This window comes from Lithobates pipiens, unplaced genomic scaffold (assembly GCF_037356315.1).
Source record: "Lithobates pipiens isolate NorthernLeopardFrog02 unplaced genomic scaffold, aLitPip1_a1.2 Scaffold_19, whole genome shotgun sequence".
NCBI lineage: Eukaryota > Metazoa > Chordata > Amphibia > Anura > Ranidae > Lithobates > Lithobates pipiens.
The window spans coordinates 595,623,880-595,641,537 of record NW_027507764.1 but is presented as its reverse complement, the minus strand read 5'-3'; the positions used below and the strand labels follow the sequence as shown (position 1 = coordinate 595,641,537).

The 17,658-nt window shown below is 45.4% G+C and overlaps 2 protein-coding genes across 4 annotated transcripts in view; one reads left to right on the top strand and one right to left on the bottom strand.

Moving 5' to 3' along the window:
• Positions 1-805: 805 nt before the first annotated feature.
• LOC143997823 (uncharacterized) overlaps positions 806-17,658 on the bottom strand; it is a 45,371-nt gene continuing 28,518 nt past the window's right edge. For 2 of the 3 annotated variants that reach the window (XM_077493643.1, XM_077493644.1), the window contains exons 3-4: positions 13,629-13,742; positions 806-7,548 (exon numbers count right to left, since the gene is read on the bottom strand). In XM_077493643.1, the coding sequence (XP_077349769.1) occupies positions 1,058-7,548; positions 13,629-13,742 (6,605 nt within the window). In that variant the 3' untranslated portion in view covers positions 806-1,057. The remainder of the gene's footprint in view (positions 7,549-13,628; positions 13,743-17,658) is intronic. The other variant, XM_077493642.1, reaches the window with a different exon arrangement.
• Positions 9,253-10,962, top strand: LOC143997886 (uncharacterized). Its single transcript, XM_077493712.1, has 3 exons — positions 9,253-9,321; positions 9,421-9,480; positions 10,450-10,962. Exons 1-3 carry the CDS (start codon positions 9,253-9,255, stop codon positions 10,960-10,962), a joined length of 642 nt encoding a protein of 213 aa, XP_077349838.1.

Here is a 17,658-nt window from a genome sequence, read left to right as displayed (position 1 = left end):
CAGCTCTGCCGGCTGTCCTCACAATGAGGGGTGTGGCTGTTACTCAGCTCTGCCGGCTGTCCTCACAATGAAGGCCGTGGCTGTTACTCAGCTTCACTGGCTCTCCTCACAATGAGGGGTGTGGCTGTTACTCAGCTCTGCTGGCTCTCCTCACAATGAGGGGTGTGGCTGTTACTCAGCTCTGCCGGCTTTCCTCACAATGAAGGGTGTGCCTGTTACTCAGCTCTGCCGGCTCTCCTCACAATGAGGGGTGTGGCCATTACTCAGCTCTGCCGGCTGTCCTCACAATGAGGGGTGTGCCTGTTACTCAGCTCTGCCGGCTGTCCTCACAATGAAGGGTGTGCCTGTTACTCAACTCTGCCGGCTGAGGGGTGTGCCTGTTACTCAACTCTGCCGGCTGTCCTCACAATGAGGGGTGTGCCTGTTACTCAGCTTCACTGGCTCTCCTCACAATGAGGGGTGTGGCTGTTACTCAGCTCTGCCGGCTCTCCTCACAATGAAGGGTGTGGCTCAGCATGGTGGTCAGAATGAAGCACTTTTACTATAAGTATTTTAACAGGCTTCCAAGCTAGCCAAGGTCATCAAGGGCTCTGCTGCTTTAAGACGAGTCAGCCAGTTGGCTTATTCCCCAAGTAACAAAAGACACGCAAAGATGAGTGCTCTACACCTTTGTACTAGCGGTCTCACTGGCTGCCTCGAAAAATCAACCTCAGGCCAGACTTTAGAACGGACCACTTGCTCCAACCAGTATATTGCTTAGCAATACCAAAATGTGTTGAGAATAGTAAACAGCAAGACACCAATGTTCCACCACCAACAGTATAATAGGATATTTCTATACAGAGAATTTACATTAGGTTTACTTATAGTGGAAGAAGCGTCACTCTCCACATTAGGTTTACTTATAGTGGAAGAAGCGTCGCTCTCCAACACAGAGATATCACACTGGACTTTAGATGTCTTCATGACCATTGTAAGGAGAGGCCCTAAATGTCTGATGTTCTCCTTACAGTCACCCAGTTTGCTATCAGTTGTAACATTTACACAGTATATAGAACTATTCAAGTTGAATCACTTCAATTTCACTTCCAACTTGTGTATTCATTGTATTTGCTATGGGGGTTACGTGTGGAAAGGCCTGGCGATTAACCACCACCTTGCCTCCATTCTCACTCATGGTAAAATCATTGACACTATTTGAGCTTTTAGTTGTGATAAGGGCCAAGTTTTTTAGTACGAGGTCCCGGCACATGCTGCTGGGCTCACTCGGTTTCTCGGCCATAGGGACCAGCAACGGTGACTGGACATCAAGGTTGGACAGTCTCGTCTTCTTGATTCTATGGATGCGTCTGTGGTTTATGAACTGCGACAGGGACGGACAGACCACCCCGCAGTCTAAGCACTTCAACCGGCATTCAGTCTGAGTTTCTGTTTGCGATCGTTTCAGCATGTGTTCGTTCAAGGTTTCCACTCGCTGGTTGTCGACAGTCCACTTCAGTACCTGATCGTTACATGGTTCCGGAGGTTTATCGGAACATCTCAACGTGGGTTCCCCCTGAACTCTCATCTGTAGGTTGTCGACTGTCCACGTTTGTGGCTGTACGTGTTGAGTGGGTCCCGGACATTCCAGCACAAGTTGCTTTTCGTTTTCCACTTTTTGGCTGTTGACTGACCACTTCAACACTTCCTCCTTTGGCTGAGTGTTCATGCGCAGGCTTCTTCCTGGGTATTTAATCACAATTTCATCTTCAGTCTCAAAGCATTGGAAGCCACCTGGAGACTTCAGTAGGTGTTCCTGCCCTGATGTCATGTGTTTGTCGTAGACCGGTACCTCTTTATTCTCAGTTTTTATTTGTGGAGCGAGGTCTGAAAATCTCAACTTGTTTTTATTCTGGGGTTCTCGATGTTGGAGGTGGTCTGAACGTTTCACTGGCTGTTCCTTACGGGGTTCCGGACGTGGCTGTGATTTCAGGTGTTTTTCGTGGACTGATACCTCTTCATTCTCAGTTTTTATTTGTGGAGCGAGACCAGAGAACTTCAGCTGGTGCTCATTATGAGGTTCTCGATGTTGGAGGAGGTCTGAACGTTTCACTGGCTGTTCCTTACGGGGTTCCGGACGTGGCTGTGATTTCAGGTGCTTGTCATAGACTGATACCTCTTCATTCTCAGTTTTTATTTGTGGAGCGAGGCCAGAGAACTTCAGCTGGTGCTCATTATGAGGTTCTCGATGTTGGAGGAGGTCTGAACGTTTCACTGGCTGTTCCTTAGAGGGTTCCGGACGTGGCTGTGATTTTAGTTGTTCAGTCTGGTGCTTCAGAGGTTGACGGAGGTCTGAGAGTTTCACTTGTTGATTACGGGGTTCTGGATGTTGCTGTGAATTCACATGTTTGTCATCGACTAATACCTCTTCATTCTCAGTTTTAATTTGTGGAGCAAAGTCAAAAAATTTCAAATTGTGTTTATTCTGGGGTTCCAGATTTTGAAAGAAGACAGAATATGGCACATTGTTTTCATTTCGGGGTTCCAGATGTTGACGGGGATTTGAATGTTTCACCTGTCGCTCATTTTGGGGTTCCGGATGTTGCTGTGATTTCACTTGTTTGTCTTGGACCAATACCTTTTCGTTCTGAGTTTTTACTTGTGGAGCAAAGTCTGAAAATTTTCGTTGGTGTTCATTTTGGGGTTCTTGATGTTGAAGGAGGTCTGAATATTTCACTGGCTGTTCCTTACAGGAACGTGGCTGTGATTCCAGGTGTTTGTCGTAGACTACTACCTCTTTATTCTCAGTTTTTATGTTTGGACCAAGGTCTGGAAACTTCAGCTGGTGTTCATTCTGGTGCTTCAAGGATTGATGGAGGTCTGAAAGTTTCACTTGTGGATTATGGGGTTCCAGGTGTTGCTGTGATTTCAGGTGTTTGTTATCGATTAATACCTCTTTATTCTCAGTTTTTATGTGTGGTCCAAGGTCTGGAAATTTCAGTTGGGGTTCTGGGTTTTGACAGAATACTGAATGTGTCACCTGACGTTCATTTTGAGGTTTCGGAAGATGGAGATCTGAATGTTTCACCTGTTGTTCATTTCGGGGTTCCAGATGTTGCTGTGATTTCACTTGTTTGTCGTAGACCAATAACTCTTCATTCTTAGTTTTTTTGTGTGGACCAAGGTTTGGAAATTTCAGTTGATGTTCATTCTGGGGTTCTGGGTTTTGACAGAATACTGAATGTTTCACCTGACGTTCATTTTGAGGTTTCGGAAGATGGAGATCTGAATGCTTCACCTGTTGTTCATTTTGGGGTTCCAGATGTTGCTGTGATTTCACTTGTTTGTCGTAGACCAATAACTCTTCATTCTTAGTTTTTTTGTGTGGACCAAGGTCTGAAAATTTCAAATGGTGTTTATTCTGGGGTTCCGGATGCTGAAAGAGAACAGAATATTGCACATTCTTTTCATTTTGGGGTCCCAGTTGTTGGCGGGGATCTGAATGTTTTATCTGTCGTTCAGGTTGAGGTTCCAGATATTGACCAAGGTCTGAATGTTTCGCCTGATGTTCATTTCGAGGGTCCAGACGTTGCTGCGATTTTACATGTTTGTCGTAGACCAGTACCTCTTCATTCTCAGTTTTTATGTGTCGAGTGAAGTCTGAAAATGTCAGGTGTTTATTCTGGGGTTCCAGCCGTTGATAGAGGACAGAATGTGGCACATTTTTTTCATGTTGGGGTTCCAGATGTTCTGAATGTTTAATCTGTTGTTCATGTCGGGGTTCCGGATGCTGCTGTGATTTCACATGTTTGTCACAAGCCAATACCTCTTCATTCTCAGTTTTTATGTGCGGACTGAGGTCTGAACATTTCAGCTGGTGTTCTTTCTGGGGTTCCAGATGTTGATGGAGATTTGAATGTTTCACCTGTTCATTTCGGGGTTCTGGATGTTTCTGTGATTTCATGTGTTTGTCGTAGACTAATACCTCTTCATTCTCAGTTTTTACGTGAGGAGCCAAGTCTGAAAATTTCAAATGGTGCTTATTCTGGGGTTCTGGATGTTGAAAGAGGACAGGCTGTGGTACATTTTTTTCATTTTGGGGTTCCAGATGTTGACGGGGATCTGAATGTTTTATTTGCCGTTCAAGTCGAGGTTCCAGATGTTGACGGAGGTCTGAATGTTTCACCTGTTTTTCATTTTGGGGTTCTGTATGTTGCTGTGACTTCATATGTTTGTCGTAGACCAATACCTCTTTGTTCTCAGTTTTTACATGAGGACCAAGGTCTGAACATTTTAGCTGGTGTTTTTTCTGGGGTTCCAGGTGTTGAAGGAGGTCCGAATGCTTCCCCTGTTGTTCATTTCGGGATTCCGGATGTTTCTGTGATTTTAGGCGTTTGTCATAGATTAATGCCTCTTCGTTCTCTTTTTTTATGTGCGGGCCAAGGTCTGAAAACTTCAGATGGGGTTCTTTCTGGGGTACTGGATGTTGATGGAGGTCTGAATGTTTCATCTGTTCTTCATGTCGGGGTTCCAGATGTTGACGGAGGTCTGAAAGTTTCACCTGTTGTTCATTTATGGGTTCCAGATGTTGCACTGATTTCACGGGTTTCTGGTAGACTAATACCTCTTCGTTTTCAGTTTTTATGCGAGGCCAGAGGTCTGCAAATTTTAGCTGGCATTTATTCTGAAGCTCCGGATATGGAAAAAGATCTGACTGTTTCACCTGTGGTTCATTTCGGTGTTCTAGTTGTTGACGGAGGTCTGATCGTGTCCCCTGTGGTTCATTTCGGTGTTCTAGTTGTTGACGGAGGTCTGATCGTGTCCCCTGTGGTTCATTTCGGTGTTCTAGTTGTTGACGGAGGTCTGAACGTGTCACCTGTGGGTCAGTAAGGGGCTTTGGAGGTTGTGCTGATTTCATGTGTTTATCATAGACAATTGCCCTTTCGTTCTCAGTTCTTGTGTACGGGCCAAGGTCTGAATTTCTTAGCGGGTGCTCATTTTGGGGTTTCAGATGTTGATGGAGGTCTGAATATTTCACCTGGTGTTCTATTCGGGGTTCTGGATATTGCAATGATTTCACAGGTTTGTCATAGACGAATACTCCTTTATTTTCAGTAATTATGGGTTGACCATAGTCTGAAAATCTTAGTGAGTGCTTATTTTGAGGTTCCAGATGTTGATGGAAGACCGAATATTCCATCTGTCGCTCCATTTGGGGTTCCAAGTGTTGCGATGATTTCATGCGTTCGTCATAGACGAATACCTTTTCATTCTTACTTTTTGGGTGTGAAAATCTTAGCGGGTACTCATTTTGGGGTTCCAGATATTGATGGAGGTCTGAATGCTCCACCTGTCGTTTATTTAGGGGTTCCAGGTGTTGCCAGGGTTCTGAATGTTCCACCTGTCGTTTATTTTGGGGTTCCAGTTGTTGATGGAAGTCTGAATAATTCGCCTGTCTTTTATTTTGGGATTCTGAGTATTGCCAGGGTTCAGAATATTTCAGATGGTGTTCGTTCCGGGGCTTCGGATGCTGGCACAGCTCTAAACTTTTAAGTTGGTGCCCCGTGTGGGGTTCCTGCCACGAACGAATGTCCATCAAGTCTTCAGGCTCAGATTTTATCGGTTGAGCAATATGTGAATATGTCAACCTTGGTTCACCCAGAGGTTCCATGTGTTGAGTGGTGTCCAAAGAACTGAGCTCACCATAATTGTCCCCGTATTGACTAGCTGGATCTATAATGTCTTGTTTGTTATCCGTCAATGGAAAGTGCATTCGCTTGTGGCGGTTCAGAGTAGAAGAGTCATTGAACCTCTTGCCGCAGATGGAGCACTGGAAGGGTTTCTCTCCGGTGTGAACTCTGATGTGCCTCCGAAGCTTGGCATGTTCAACAAAGCCCCTACTGCAAATGTGACATTGGTAGGGGCGTTCTCCGGTGTGCCTCCGCATGTGAATAATCAGAGAGGATTTCCGAGGGAAGCCTTTTTCGCACACCGAGCACTGGAAAGGTTTCTGGCCATTGTGAGATTCCTGATGCGCGAGGAGCATGCACCGGTAGATAAAGCTTTTACCGCAGTCGGGGCAATGGTGAGGTTTATTTCCAGAATGTGTTTTCTGGTGAGTGAGCAGCTTAGAGGGATACAAGAAGGACTTTCCACAGTCCTGGCAGACGTGTGGCTTCTGTCCACAGTGAGTCTTCTGGTGGACGAGAAGGTTGGATTGGTGAGTGAAGTGCTTGTTGCAGTTGGCGCATGAGTAAGACTTGGGCTTGGTGTGAGTTTTCCGGTGGGTGACCAGCTTAGATGGGTAAGTAAAGGATTTGTCACAGTCTGGGCACTTGTAAGGTTTCATCCCGCCATGAATGATGAAATGGCGAACCAGAAATTTCCACACGTCAAAAGTTTCACCACAACTGGCGCAGATATAGAGTTTTTCTCCGGAGTCTGGTTCCTCTGTGATGGGTTTGTTGGCGTCTTTAGTTTCGGGGGAGTCTTTTGGCTCTGGGCTCTTCCCTAGCTCGTGGTGCCCTTCCAACTCAGGATGTTCTGGTGGTGGGCATTCAGCTTGATTGTTGCACTTGGCTGGCTCACTACTTTCCATGGGCTTGTGGAGCTCCTCTCCCTTACTGGTCTCAGCTTGCGTGGGGCATACAACTGACGCATGGCACGCCACTGGTTTATGGCATGTATCCGGCTCACTGCACTCTGGCAGCTGAGTGCACACTGCTGGCTCACTGCACTCCACTGGCTGAGGGCACACAGTCTGCTCAATTAACACCACTGGCTGAAGGCAGGGACTTATTCCATCAGTTGGCTTACTTAGCACCACTGGCTGAAGGCAGGGACTTACAGGAGGTTCACTGCACTCCATTGGCTCACAGCATGGACTTATAGGCAGCTCACTGCACTCCATTGGCTGAGGGCACACAGACGACTCAATTAATGCCACTGGCTGAGGGCAGGGACTTATTCCTTCAGTTGGCTTACTTAGCATCACTGTCTGTGGGCAGGGACTTACAGGAGGTTCACTGCACTCCATTGGCTCACAGCATGGACTTACAGGTGGCTCACTGCACCCCATTGATTGAAGGCACCCCACTGGTTGAGGGTTGATAGTTACTTCACTGCTCTCCATTGGTTGAGGGCACACCACTGGTTGAGGGTTGATAGCTACTTCACTGTGCTCCATTGGCTGAGGGCACACCACTGGTTGAGGGTTGATAGTTACTTCACTGCGCTCCATTGGCTGAGGGCACACCACTGGTTGAGGGCTGACCGTTGGTTCGCTGCACGCCACTGGCTTACGCTTCACAGCTGGGCCAGCACGCTTCATTGCCTTACAGGGCTTAGTTGGTTCATGGCACTCCTCTGAGACATTCTCCGCAGTAATGCTCTGGTTACAAGGCTCTCCCATTTTTAGACCGTGCAGCTGTAAGGTGAAATCAGTGAGGATGTCCAGGGTGGACTTGGATTGGATTTGCATATTTTGAATCCTAACTTCTTTGGGTTTCTCGGTAGCGTTTTGCGCCGCGCGAGTCCCGATGCCGACCAGAGACTGCAGCGAAGTTTTTTCTGTGAAAACCAAGAGAAAAAAAATATATAGTTAGATTATAAATACGGAAAGTGACCCTAACAATCTGTATGACTTAAATGTATAAGTTTAAGCCCCACAAAAAGTTTTAACCTGCCCAAAAGTTTTCAAATCCCTGCCCCACCTCAGTACGTTCCCCCGTGAAGACCTCAGATGAAGCAGGGACCCCTTTTCTCCCAATGCTCAGATCTCTATCATTCCAATGTTTCCATTTATTTCTCAGCAGGATGCCTGTGCTGCAGTGCAATGGTGCCCCAACAGGTTCTATATATATATATATATATATACACACACACCTATATATATATATATATATATATATATATATATATATATATATATATATATATATATATATATATATATAGCCATTGCAAGCTTTGGGTGCCTGCTAACCATAATTGGTGACATCCTAGGAAGACGAGGAGGAGAGAAGGAAGGAAGACAAGAGAAGAGAAGAATGATAAGGAGAAAAGAAGGAAAACAAAGAGCAGAGCAGGAAGACAAGGAAAAGAGAAGGAAGACAATAAGAAGAGAAGGAAGAAGGGAGTAGAGAAGGAAGACAAGGAGAAGAGAAGGAAGACAAGGAGAAGAGAAGGAAGACAAGGAGAAGAGAAGGAAGACAAGGAGAAGAGAAGGAAGACAAGGAGAAGAGAAGGATGATAAGGAGAAGAGAAGGATGATAAGGAGAAGATAAGGAAGAAGGGAGGAGAGAAGGCAAGAGGGGAGAAGGATGATAAGGAGGAGAGAAGAAAGACAAGAGGAGAGAAGAAAGATGGGAGGAGAGAGGGGAGACAAGAGAAGAGAAGGAACGAAGACAAGGAGAAGAGAAGTAAGACAAAGAAAAGTAGAAAGATAAGAAAAGAGAAGAAAATGGGAGAAGAGAATGAAGACAAGAGGAGAAAATGACAGATGTGAGAAGAGAAGGAGGAGAGAAGGAAGAAAAGGAGAAGAGAAGGAAGACAAGGAGAAGAGAAGGAAAACCAGGAGAAGAGAAGGATGACAAGGATAAGAGAAGGAAGAAGGGAGGAGAGAAGGAAGACAAGAAGAAGAGAAGAAAGACAAGGAGAAGAGAAGGATGAAGGGATGAGAGCACATTACTCCAACCATACACTTGGGTGAGTTGGGATTATTTTTATACACAATGAAGACAAGGATAAAAGAAAGGAGACAAGGAGAAGAGAAGGAAGACAATGAGAAGAGAAGAGAGACAAGGAGAAGAGAAGGAAGACAAGGAGAAAAGAAAGAAGACAAGGAGAAGAGAAGGAAGACAAGGAGAAGAGAAGAGAGACAAGGAGAAGAGAAGAGAGACAAGAAGAAGAGAGACAAGGAGAAAAGAAGGCAGAAAAGGAGAAAAGAAGGAAGACAAGGAGAAGAGAAGAGAGACAAGAAGAAGAGAAGAGAGACAAGGAGAAAAGAAGGGAGACAAGAAGAGAAGGGAGACAAGGAGAAAAGAAGGGAGACAAGGAGAACAGAAGGAAGACAAGGAGAAGAGAAGGGAGACAAGGAAAAGAGAAGAGAGACATGGAGAAGAGAAGAGAGACAAGGAGGAGAGAAAGGAGAAAAGGAGAAGAGAAGAGAGACAAGGAGGAGAGAATGAAAACAAGGAGAAGAGAAGAGAGACAAGGAGAAGAGAAGAGAGACAAGGAGAAGAGAAGAGAGACAAGGAGAAGAGAAGAGAGACAATGGGGAGAGAAGGAAAACAAGCAGAAGAGAAGGAAGAAGGGAGGAGAGAAGGAAGACAAGGAAAACAAGTAGAAGAGAAGGAAGGAAGACAAGAGAAGAGAAGGATGATAAGGACGATAAGGGGAGAAGGATGATAAGGAGGAGAGAATAAATATGGGAGGAGAGAGGGGAGACAAGAGAAGAGAAGGGAGACAAGGAGAAGAGAAAGAAGACAAGGAGAAGATAAAGAAGAAGGGAGGAGAGAAGGAAGACAAGGAGAAGAGAAGGGAGACAAGAAGAGAAGAGAGATAAGGAGAAGAGAAGAGAGACAAGGAGAAGAGAAAGGAGACAAGGAGAATATAAAGAAGAAGGGAGAAGAGAAGGGAGACAGGGAGAAGTGAAGAGAGACAAGGAGAAGAGAAGGGAGACAAGGAGAAGAGAAAGAAGACAAGGAGAAGAGAAGGAAAACAAAGAGAAGAGAAGGGAGACAATGAGAAGAGAAAGAAGAAACGGAGAAGAGAAGGAAGGAGAGAAGGGAGACAAGGAGTAGAGAAGGAAGACAAGGAAAAGAGAAGGAAGACAAGGAGAAGAGCAAGGAGACAAGGAGAAGAGAAAGAAGACAAGGAGACGAGAAGGAAAACAAGGAGAAGAGAAGGGAGACAAGAAGAGAAGAGAGACAAGAAGAGAAGAGAGACAAGAAGAGAAGAGAGACAAGAAGAGAAGAGAGATAAGGAGAAGAGAAGGGAGACAAGGAGAAGAGAAAGGAGACAAGGAGAAGATAAGGAAGAAGGGAGAAGAGAAGGGAGACAGGGAGAAGTGAAGAGAGACAAGGAGAAGAGAAAGAAGACAGAGAAGAGAAGGAAAACAAAGAGAAGAGAAGGGAGACAATGAGAAGAGAAAGAAGAAATGGAGAAGAGAAGGAAGGAGAGAAGGAAGACAAGGAGAAGAGAAGGAAGACAAGAAGAAGAGAAGGAAGAAGGGAGGAGAGAAGGAAGACAAGGAGAAGAGAAGGGAGACAAGGAGAAGAGAAGGAAGAAGGACGGAGAGGAGGAGGAGAGCACATTACACCAACCATGCACTTGGGCGAGTTGGGATTGTTTTTATACACAATGAAGACAAGGAGAAGAGGAGGAAGACAAGAGGAGAGAAGGAAAACAAGGAGAAGAGAAGAGAGACAAGGAGAAGAGAAGAGAGACAAGGATAAGAGATGGAAGAAGGGAGGAGAGAAGGAAGACAAGGAAAAGAGAAGTGAGACAAGGAGAAGAGAAGGAAGACAAGAAGAGCAAGAAGACAAGGAGAAGAGCAAGAAGACAAGGAGAAGAGCAAGAAGACAAGGAGAAGAGAAAGAAGACAAGGAGAAGAGAAGGAAGACAAGGAGAAGAGAAGGAAGACAAGGAGAAGAGAAGGAAGACAAGAAGAGAAGGGAGACAAGGAGAAGAGAAGGGAGACAAGGAGAAGAGAAGAGAGACAAGGAGAAGAGAAGAGAGACAAGGATAAGAGATGGAAGAAGGGAGGAGAGAAGGAAGACAAGGAAAAGAGAAGTGAGACAAGGAGAAGAGAAGGAAGACAAGGAGAAGAACAAGAAGACAAGGAGAAGAGAAAGAAGACAAGGAGAAGAGAAGGAAGACAAGGAGAAGAGAAGGAAGACAAGAAGAGAAGGGAGACAAGGAGAAGAGAAAGAAGACAAGGAGAAGAAAATGAAGACAAGGAGAAGAGAAAAAAGACAATAAGAAGAGAAGGAAGAAGGGAGTAGAGAAGGAAGACAAGGAAAAGAGAAGGAAGACAAGGAGAAGAGCAAGGAGACAAGGAGAAGAGAAAGAAGACAAGGAGACGAGAAGGAAAACAAGGAGAAGAGAAGGAAGACAAGGAGAAGAGAAGGACGAAGGGAGGAGAGCACATTACACCAACCATACACTTGGACGAGTTGGAATTGTTTTTATACACAATGAAGACAAGGAGAAGAGAAATGAGACAAGGAGAAGAGAAGGAAGACAAGGAGAAGAGCAAGAAGACAAGGAGAAGAGAAGGGAGACAAGGAGATGAGAAAGAAGAAGGGGAGAGAAGGGAGACAAGGAGAAGAGAAGGAAGACAAGGAGAAGAGAAGGTAGAAAGGAGAAGAGAAGGGAGACAAGGAAAAGAGAAGTTAGACAAGGAGAAGAGAATGAAGACAATGAGAAGAGAAGGAAGAAGGGAGGAGAGAAGGAAGACAAGGAAAAGAGAAGTGAGACAAGGAGAAGAGCAAGAAGACAACAAGAAGAAGAGAAGGACGAAGGGAGTAGAGCACATAACACCAACCATACACTTGGACAAGTTGGGATTGTTTTTATACACAATGAAGACAAGGAGAAGAGAAGAAAGATGGGAGGAGATAAGGAAGACAAGAGAAGGAAAGGGAGTCAAGGAGAAGAGAATGAAGACAAGAGGAGAGAAGGAAAACAAGGAGACGTGAAGAAAGACAAGGAGAAAAAAAAGAAGAAGGGAGGAGAGAAGGGAGACAAGGAGAGGAGAAGAGAGACAATGAAAAGAGAGGGGAGACAACGAGAAGAGAAGGGAGACAAGGAGAAGAGAAGGGAGACAAGGAGAAGAGAAGGGAGACAAGGAGAAAATAAAGAAGACAAGGAGAAGAGAAAGAAGACAAGGAGAAAAAAAGGAAAACAAGGAGAAGAGAAGGGAGACAATGAGAAGAGAAAGAAAAGGAGAAGAGAATGAAGGAGAGAAGAAAGACAAGGAGAAGAGAAGGAAAACAAGGAGAAGAGAAGGAAGAAGGGATGAGAGCACATTACACCAACCATACACTTGGGTGAGTTGGGATTATTTTTATAAACAATGAAGACAAGGAGATAATAAGGGAGACAAGGAGAAGAGAAGGAAAAAAAGGAGAAGAGAAAGAAGACAAGGAGAAGAGAAGGAAGAAGGGAGGAGAGAAGGAAGACAAAGAGAAGAGAAGGAAGAAGGGAGGAGAGAAGGAAGACAAGGAGAAGAGAAGGAAGAAGGGAGGAGAGAAGGAAGAAGGGAGGAGAGAAGGAAGACGGGAGGAGAGAAGGAAGACAAGGAGAAGAGAAGGAAGAAGGGAGGAGAGAAGGAAGACAAGGAGAAGAGAAGGAAGACAAGGAGATGAGAAGGAAGAAGGGAGGAGAGAAGGAGGACAAGGAGAAGAGAAGGAAGACAAGGAGAAGAGAAGGAAGAAGGGAGGAGAGAAGGAAGAAGGGAGGAGAGAAGGAGGACAAGGAGAAGAGAAGGAAGACAAGGAGAAGAGAAGGAAGAAGGGAGGAGAGAAGGAAGACAAGGAGAAGAGAAGGAAGACAAGGAGATGAGAAGCAAGAAGGGAGGAGAGAAGGAGGACAAGGAGAAGAGAAGGAAGAAGGGAGGAGAGAAGGAAGAAGGGAGGAGAGAAGGAGGACAAGGAGAAGAGAAGGAAGACAAGGAGAAGAGAAGGAAGAAGGGAGGAGAGAAGGAAGACAAGGAGATGAGAAGGAAGAAGGGAGGAGAGAAGGAAGACAAGGAGAAGAGAAGGAAGAAGGGAGGAGAGAAGGAAGAAGGGAGGAGAGAAGGAGGACAAGGAGAAGAGAAGGAAGACAAGGAGAAGAGAAGGAAGAAGGGAGGAGAGAAGGAAGACAAGGAGGAGAGAAGGAAGAAGGGAGGAGAGAAGGAAGACAAGGAGAAGAGAAGGAAGAAGGGAGGAGAGAAGGAAGAAGGGAGGAGAGAAGGAGGACAAGGAGAAGAGAAGGAAGACAAGGAGAAGAGAAGGGAGGAGAGAAGGAAGACAAGGAGGAGAGAAGGAAGAAGGGAGGAGAGAAGGAGGACAAGGAGAAGAAAAGGAAGAAGGGAGGAGAGAAGGAAGAAGGGAGAGAAGGAGGACAAGGAGAAGAGAAGGAAGACAAGGAGAAGAGAAGGAAGACAAGGAGAAGAGAAGGAAGAAGGGAGGAGAGAAGGAAGACAAGGAGGAGAGAAGGAAGAAGGGAGAAGAGAAGGAAGACAAGGAGAAGAGAAGGAAGACAAGGAGGAGAGAAGGAAGACAAGGAGGAGAGAAGGAAGAAGGGAGGAGAGAAGGAAGACAAGGAGGAGAGAAGGAAGAAGGGAGGAGAGAAGGAAGACAAGAAGAGAAGGAAAAAAAGGATAAGAGAAGGGAGACAAGGAGAAGAGAAGGAAGAAGGACGGAGAGGAGAGCACATTACACCAACCATACACTTGGGTGAGTTGGGATTGTTTTTATACACAATGAAGATTATAAAGCAGAGCAGATCCCACACAGATCTCTCCCGGATCTGCCTGTCTGTGGCGGTCTGTAGAGGCCAAGCTGAGTGACCAATAATGGACATAAAGAGGAGGAAGGTTCCCCAGAGCCCCCGGAGATACCAGCAGACCAATAGAAGATGAGAAGTGGTATTTGTCTTACCGGTGGGGGGCCCTCTGGTCTCCTTCCTGGAGGTGGGGTTGGTCACGTACTCCCCATACAGGACGCTCCCCATCAGGATCTTCAGGATGATTTCTGGTCTCACTGCAGTCGGATCTACGGGAGGATTATAACAGCTGAGCAGTAGACGTGTCCCCTTCATAGATAAGAATGATCCCCATCTACCCCTCACCCAGCCATGCCCCACACAGAATATTTATTTACACATGTTATAGGGCGAGCTCTTCAGTGAGCCATGGAGTCTTCTTTTAGTGCATGCAGTATCCATTCACAGAAGTGTAATGCTCCTCCCCCACCGATGACATCACACCTGGATCTGTCTTCTGGTCCTTCCTCTAGAGTTTAGTGGGAGGGGCCAGTAGGCTCCAATGAACATCCAGCACCCTGACTTCAGCATTATATTTTTTTAAAAAACCATCCCCGGCATCCTTGACATGCTCCTCCCTGCTGACCACCGAGTGCTGCAGACTTGAGCTGTGCAATCTGCCGATCTCTCTATTGGTGTACAATCTGCCGATCTCTCTATCTGTGCAATCTGCCGATCTCTCTATCAGTGTACAATCTGCCGATCTCTCTATTGGTGTACAATCTGCCGATCTCTCTATTGGTGTACAATCTGCCGATCTCTCTATTGGTGTGCAATCTGCTGATCTCTCTATTGGTGTACAATCTGCCGATCTCTCTATTGGTGTGCAATCTGCCGATCTCTCTATTGGTGTACAATCTGCCGATCTCTCTATTGGTGTACAATCTGCCGATCTCTCTATTGGTGTACAATCTGCCGATCTCTCTATCAGTGTACAATCTGCCGATCTCTCTATCAGTGTACAATCTGCCGATCTCTCTATTGGTGTACAATCTGCCGATCTCTCTATTGGTGTACAATCTGCCGATCTCTCTATTGGTGTACAATCTGCCGATCTCTCTATTGGTGTGCAATCTGCTGATCTCTCTATTGGTGTACAATCTGCCGATCTCTCTATCAGTGTACAATCTGCCGATCTCTCTATTGGTGTACAATCTGCCGATCTCTCTATTGGTGTACAATCTGCCGATCTCTCTATTGGTGTGCAATCTGCTGATCTCTCTATTGGTGTACAATCTGCCGATCTCTCTATTGGTGTACAATCTGCCGATCTCTCTATCAGTGTACAATCTGCCGATCTCTCTATTGGTGTACAATCTGCCGATCTCTCTATTGGTGTACAATCTGCCAATCTCTCTATCTGTGCAATCTGCCGATCTCTCTATCAGTGTACAATCTGCCGATCTCTCTATTGGTGTACAATCTGCCGATCTCTCTATTGGTGTACAATCTGCCGATCTCTCTATTGGTGTACAATCTGCCGATCTCTCTATTGGTGTACAATCTGCCGATCTCTCTATCAGTGTACAATCTGCCAATCTCTCTATCTGTGCAATCTGCCGATCTCTCTATCAGTGTACAATCTGCCGATCTCTCTATTGGTGTACAATCTGCCGATCTCTCTATTGGTGTACAATCTGCCGATCTCTCTATTGGTGTGCAATCTGCTGATCTCTCTATTGGTGTACAATCTGCCGATCTCTCTATTGGTGTACAATCTGCCGATCTCTCTATCAGTGTACAATCTGCCGATCTCTCTATTGGTGTACAATCTGCCGATCTCTCTATTGGTGTACAATCTGCCGATCTCTCTATTGGTGTACAATCTGCCGATCTCTCTATTGGTGTGCAATCTGCCGATCTCTCTATTGGTGTGCAATCTGCCGATCTCTCTATTGGTGTACAATCTGCCGATCTCTCTATTGGTGTACAATCTGCCGATCTCTCTATTGGTGTACAATCTGCCGATCTCTCTATTGGTGTACAATCTGCCGATCTCTCTATTGGTGTACAATCTGCCGATCTCTCTATTGGTGTACAATCTGCCGATCTCTCTATTGGTGTGCAATCTGCTGATCTCTCTATTGGTGTACAATCTGCCGATCTCTCTATCAGTGTACAATCTGCCAATCTCTCTATCTGTGCAATCTGCCGATCTCTCTATCAGTGTACAATCTGCCAATCTCTCTATCTGTGCAATCTGCCGATCTCTCTATCAGTGTACAATCTGCCGATCTCTCTATCAGTGTACAATCTGCCGATCTCTCTATCAGTGTACAATCTGCTGATCTCTCTATTGGTGTACAATCTGCCGATCTCTCTATTGGTGTGCAATCTGCCAATCTCTCTATCTGTGCAATCTGCCGATCTCTCTATCAGTGTACAATCTGCCGATCTCTCTATCAGTGTACAATCTGCCGATCTCTCTATCAGTGTACAATCTGCCGATCTCTCTATTGGTGTACAATCTGCCGATCTCTCTATCAGTGTACAATCTGCTGATCTCTCTATTATTGTACAATCTGCCGATCTCTCTATTGGTGTGCAATCTGCTGATCTCTCTATTGGTGTACAATCTGCCGATCTCTCTATTGGTGTGCAATCTGCCAATCTCTCTATCTGTGCAATCTGCCGATCTCTCTATCAGTGTACAATCTGCCGATCTCTCTATTGGTGTGCAATCTGCCAATCTCTCTATCTGTGCAATCTGCCGATCTCTCTATCAGTGTACAATCTGCCGATCTCTCTATCAGTGTACAATCTGCCGATCTCTCTATCAGTGTACAATCTGCCGATCTCTCTATCAGTGTACAATCTGCTGATCTCTCTATCAGTGTACAATCTGCCGATCTCTCTATCAGTGTACAATCTGCTGATCTCTCTATCAGTGTACAATCTGCCGATCTCTCTATCAGTGTACAATCTGCTGATCTCTCTATCAGTGTACAATCTGCCGATCTCTCTATCAGTGTACAATCTGCCGATCTCTCTATCAGTGTACAATCTGCTGATCTCTCTATCAGTGTACAATCTGCCGATCTCTCTATCAGTGTACAATCTGCTGATCTCTCTATCAGTGTACAATCTGCTGATCTCTCTATTATTGTACAATCTGCCGATCTCTCTATTGGTGTACAATCTGCCGATCTCTCTATTGGTGTACAATCTGCTGATCTCTCTATCAGTGTACAATCTGCCGATCTCTCTATTGGTGTACAATCTGCCGATCTCTCTATTGGTGTACAATCTGCTGATCTCTCTATCAGTGTACAATCTGCTGATCTCTCTATCAGTGTACAATCTGCCGATCTCTCTATCAGTGTACAATCTGCCGATCTCTCTATTGGTGTACAATCTGCCGATCTCTCTATTGGTGTACAATCTGCTGATCTCTCTATCAGTGTACAATCTGCTGATCTCTCTATCAGTGTACAATCTGCCGATCTCTCTATTGGTGTACAATCTGCCGATCTCTCTATTGGTGTACAATCTGCCGATCTCTCTATTGGTGTGCAATCTGCCAATCTCTCTATCTGTGCAATCTGCTGATCTCTCTATTGGTGTACAATCTGCCGATCTCTCTATTGGTGTGCAATCTGCTGATCTCTCTATTGGTGTACAATCTGCCGATCTCTCTATTGGTGTGCAATCTGCCAATCTCTCTATCTGTGCAATCTGCCGATCTCTCTATCAGTGTACAATCTGCCGATCTCTCTATCAGTGTACAATCTGCCGATCTCTCTATCAGTGTACAATCTGCTGATCTCTCTATTATTGTACAATCTGCCGATCTCTCTATTGGTGTGCAATCTGCCGATCTCTCTATTGGTGTACAATCTGCCGATCTCTCTATTGGTGTACAATCTGCCGATCTCTCTATTGGTGTACAATCTGCCGATCTCTCTATTGGTGTACAATCTGCCGATCTCTCTATTGGTGTACAATCTGCCGATCTCTCTATTGGTGTACAATCTGCCGATCTCTCTATTGGTGTGCAATCTGCTGATCTCTCTATTGGTGTACAATCTGCCGATCTCTCTATCAGTGTACAATCTGCCAATCTCTCTATCTGTGCAATCTGCCGATCTCTCTATCAGTGTACAATCTGCCGATCTCTCTATTGGTGTACAATCTGCCGATCTCTCT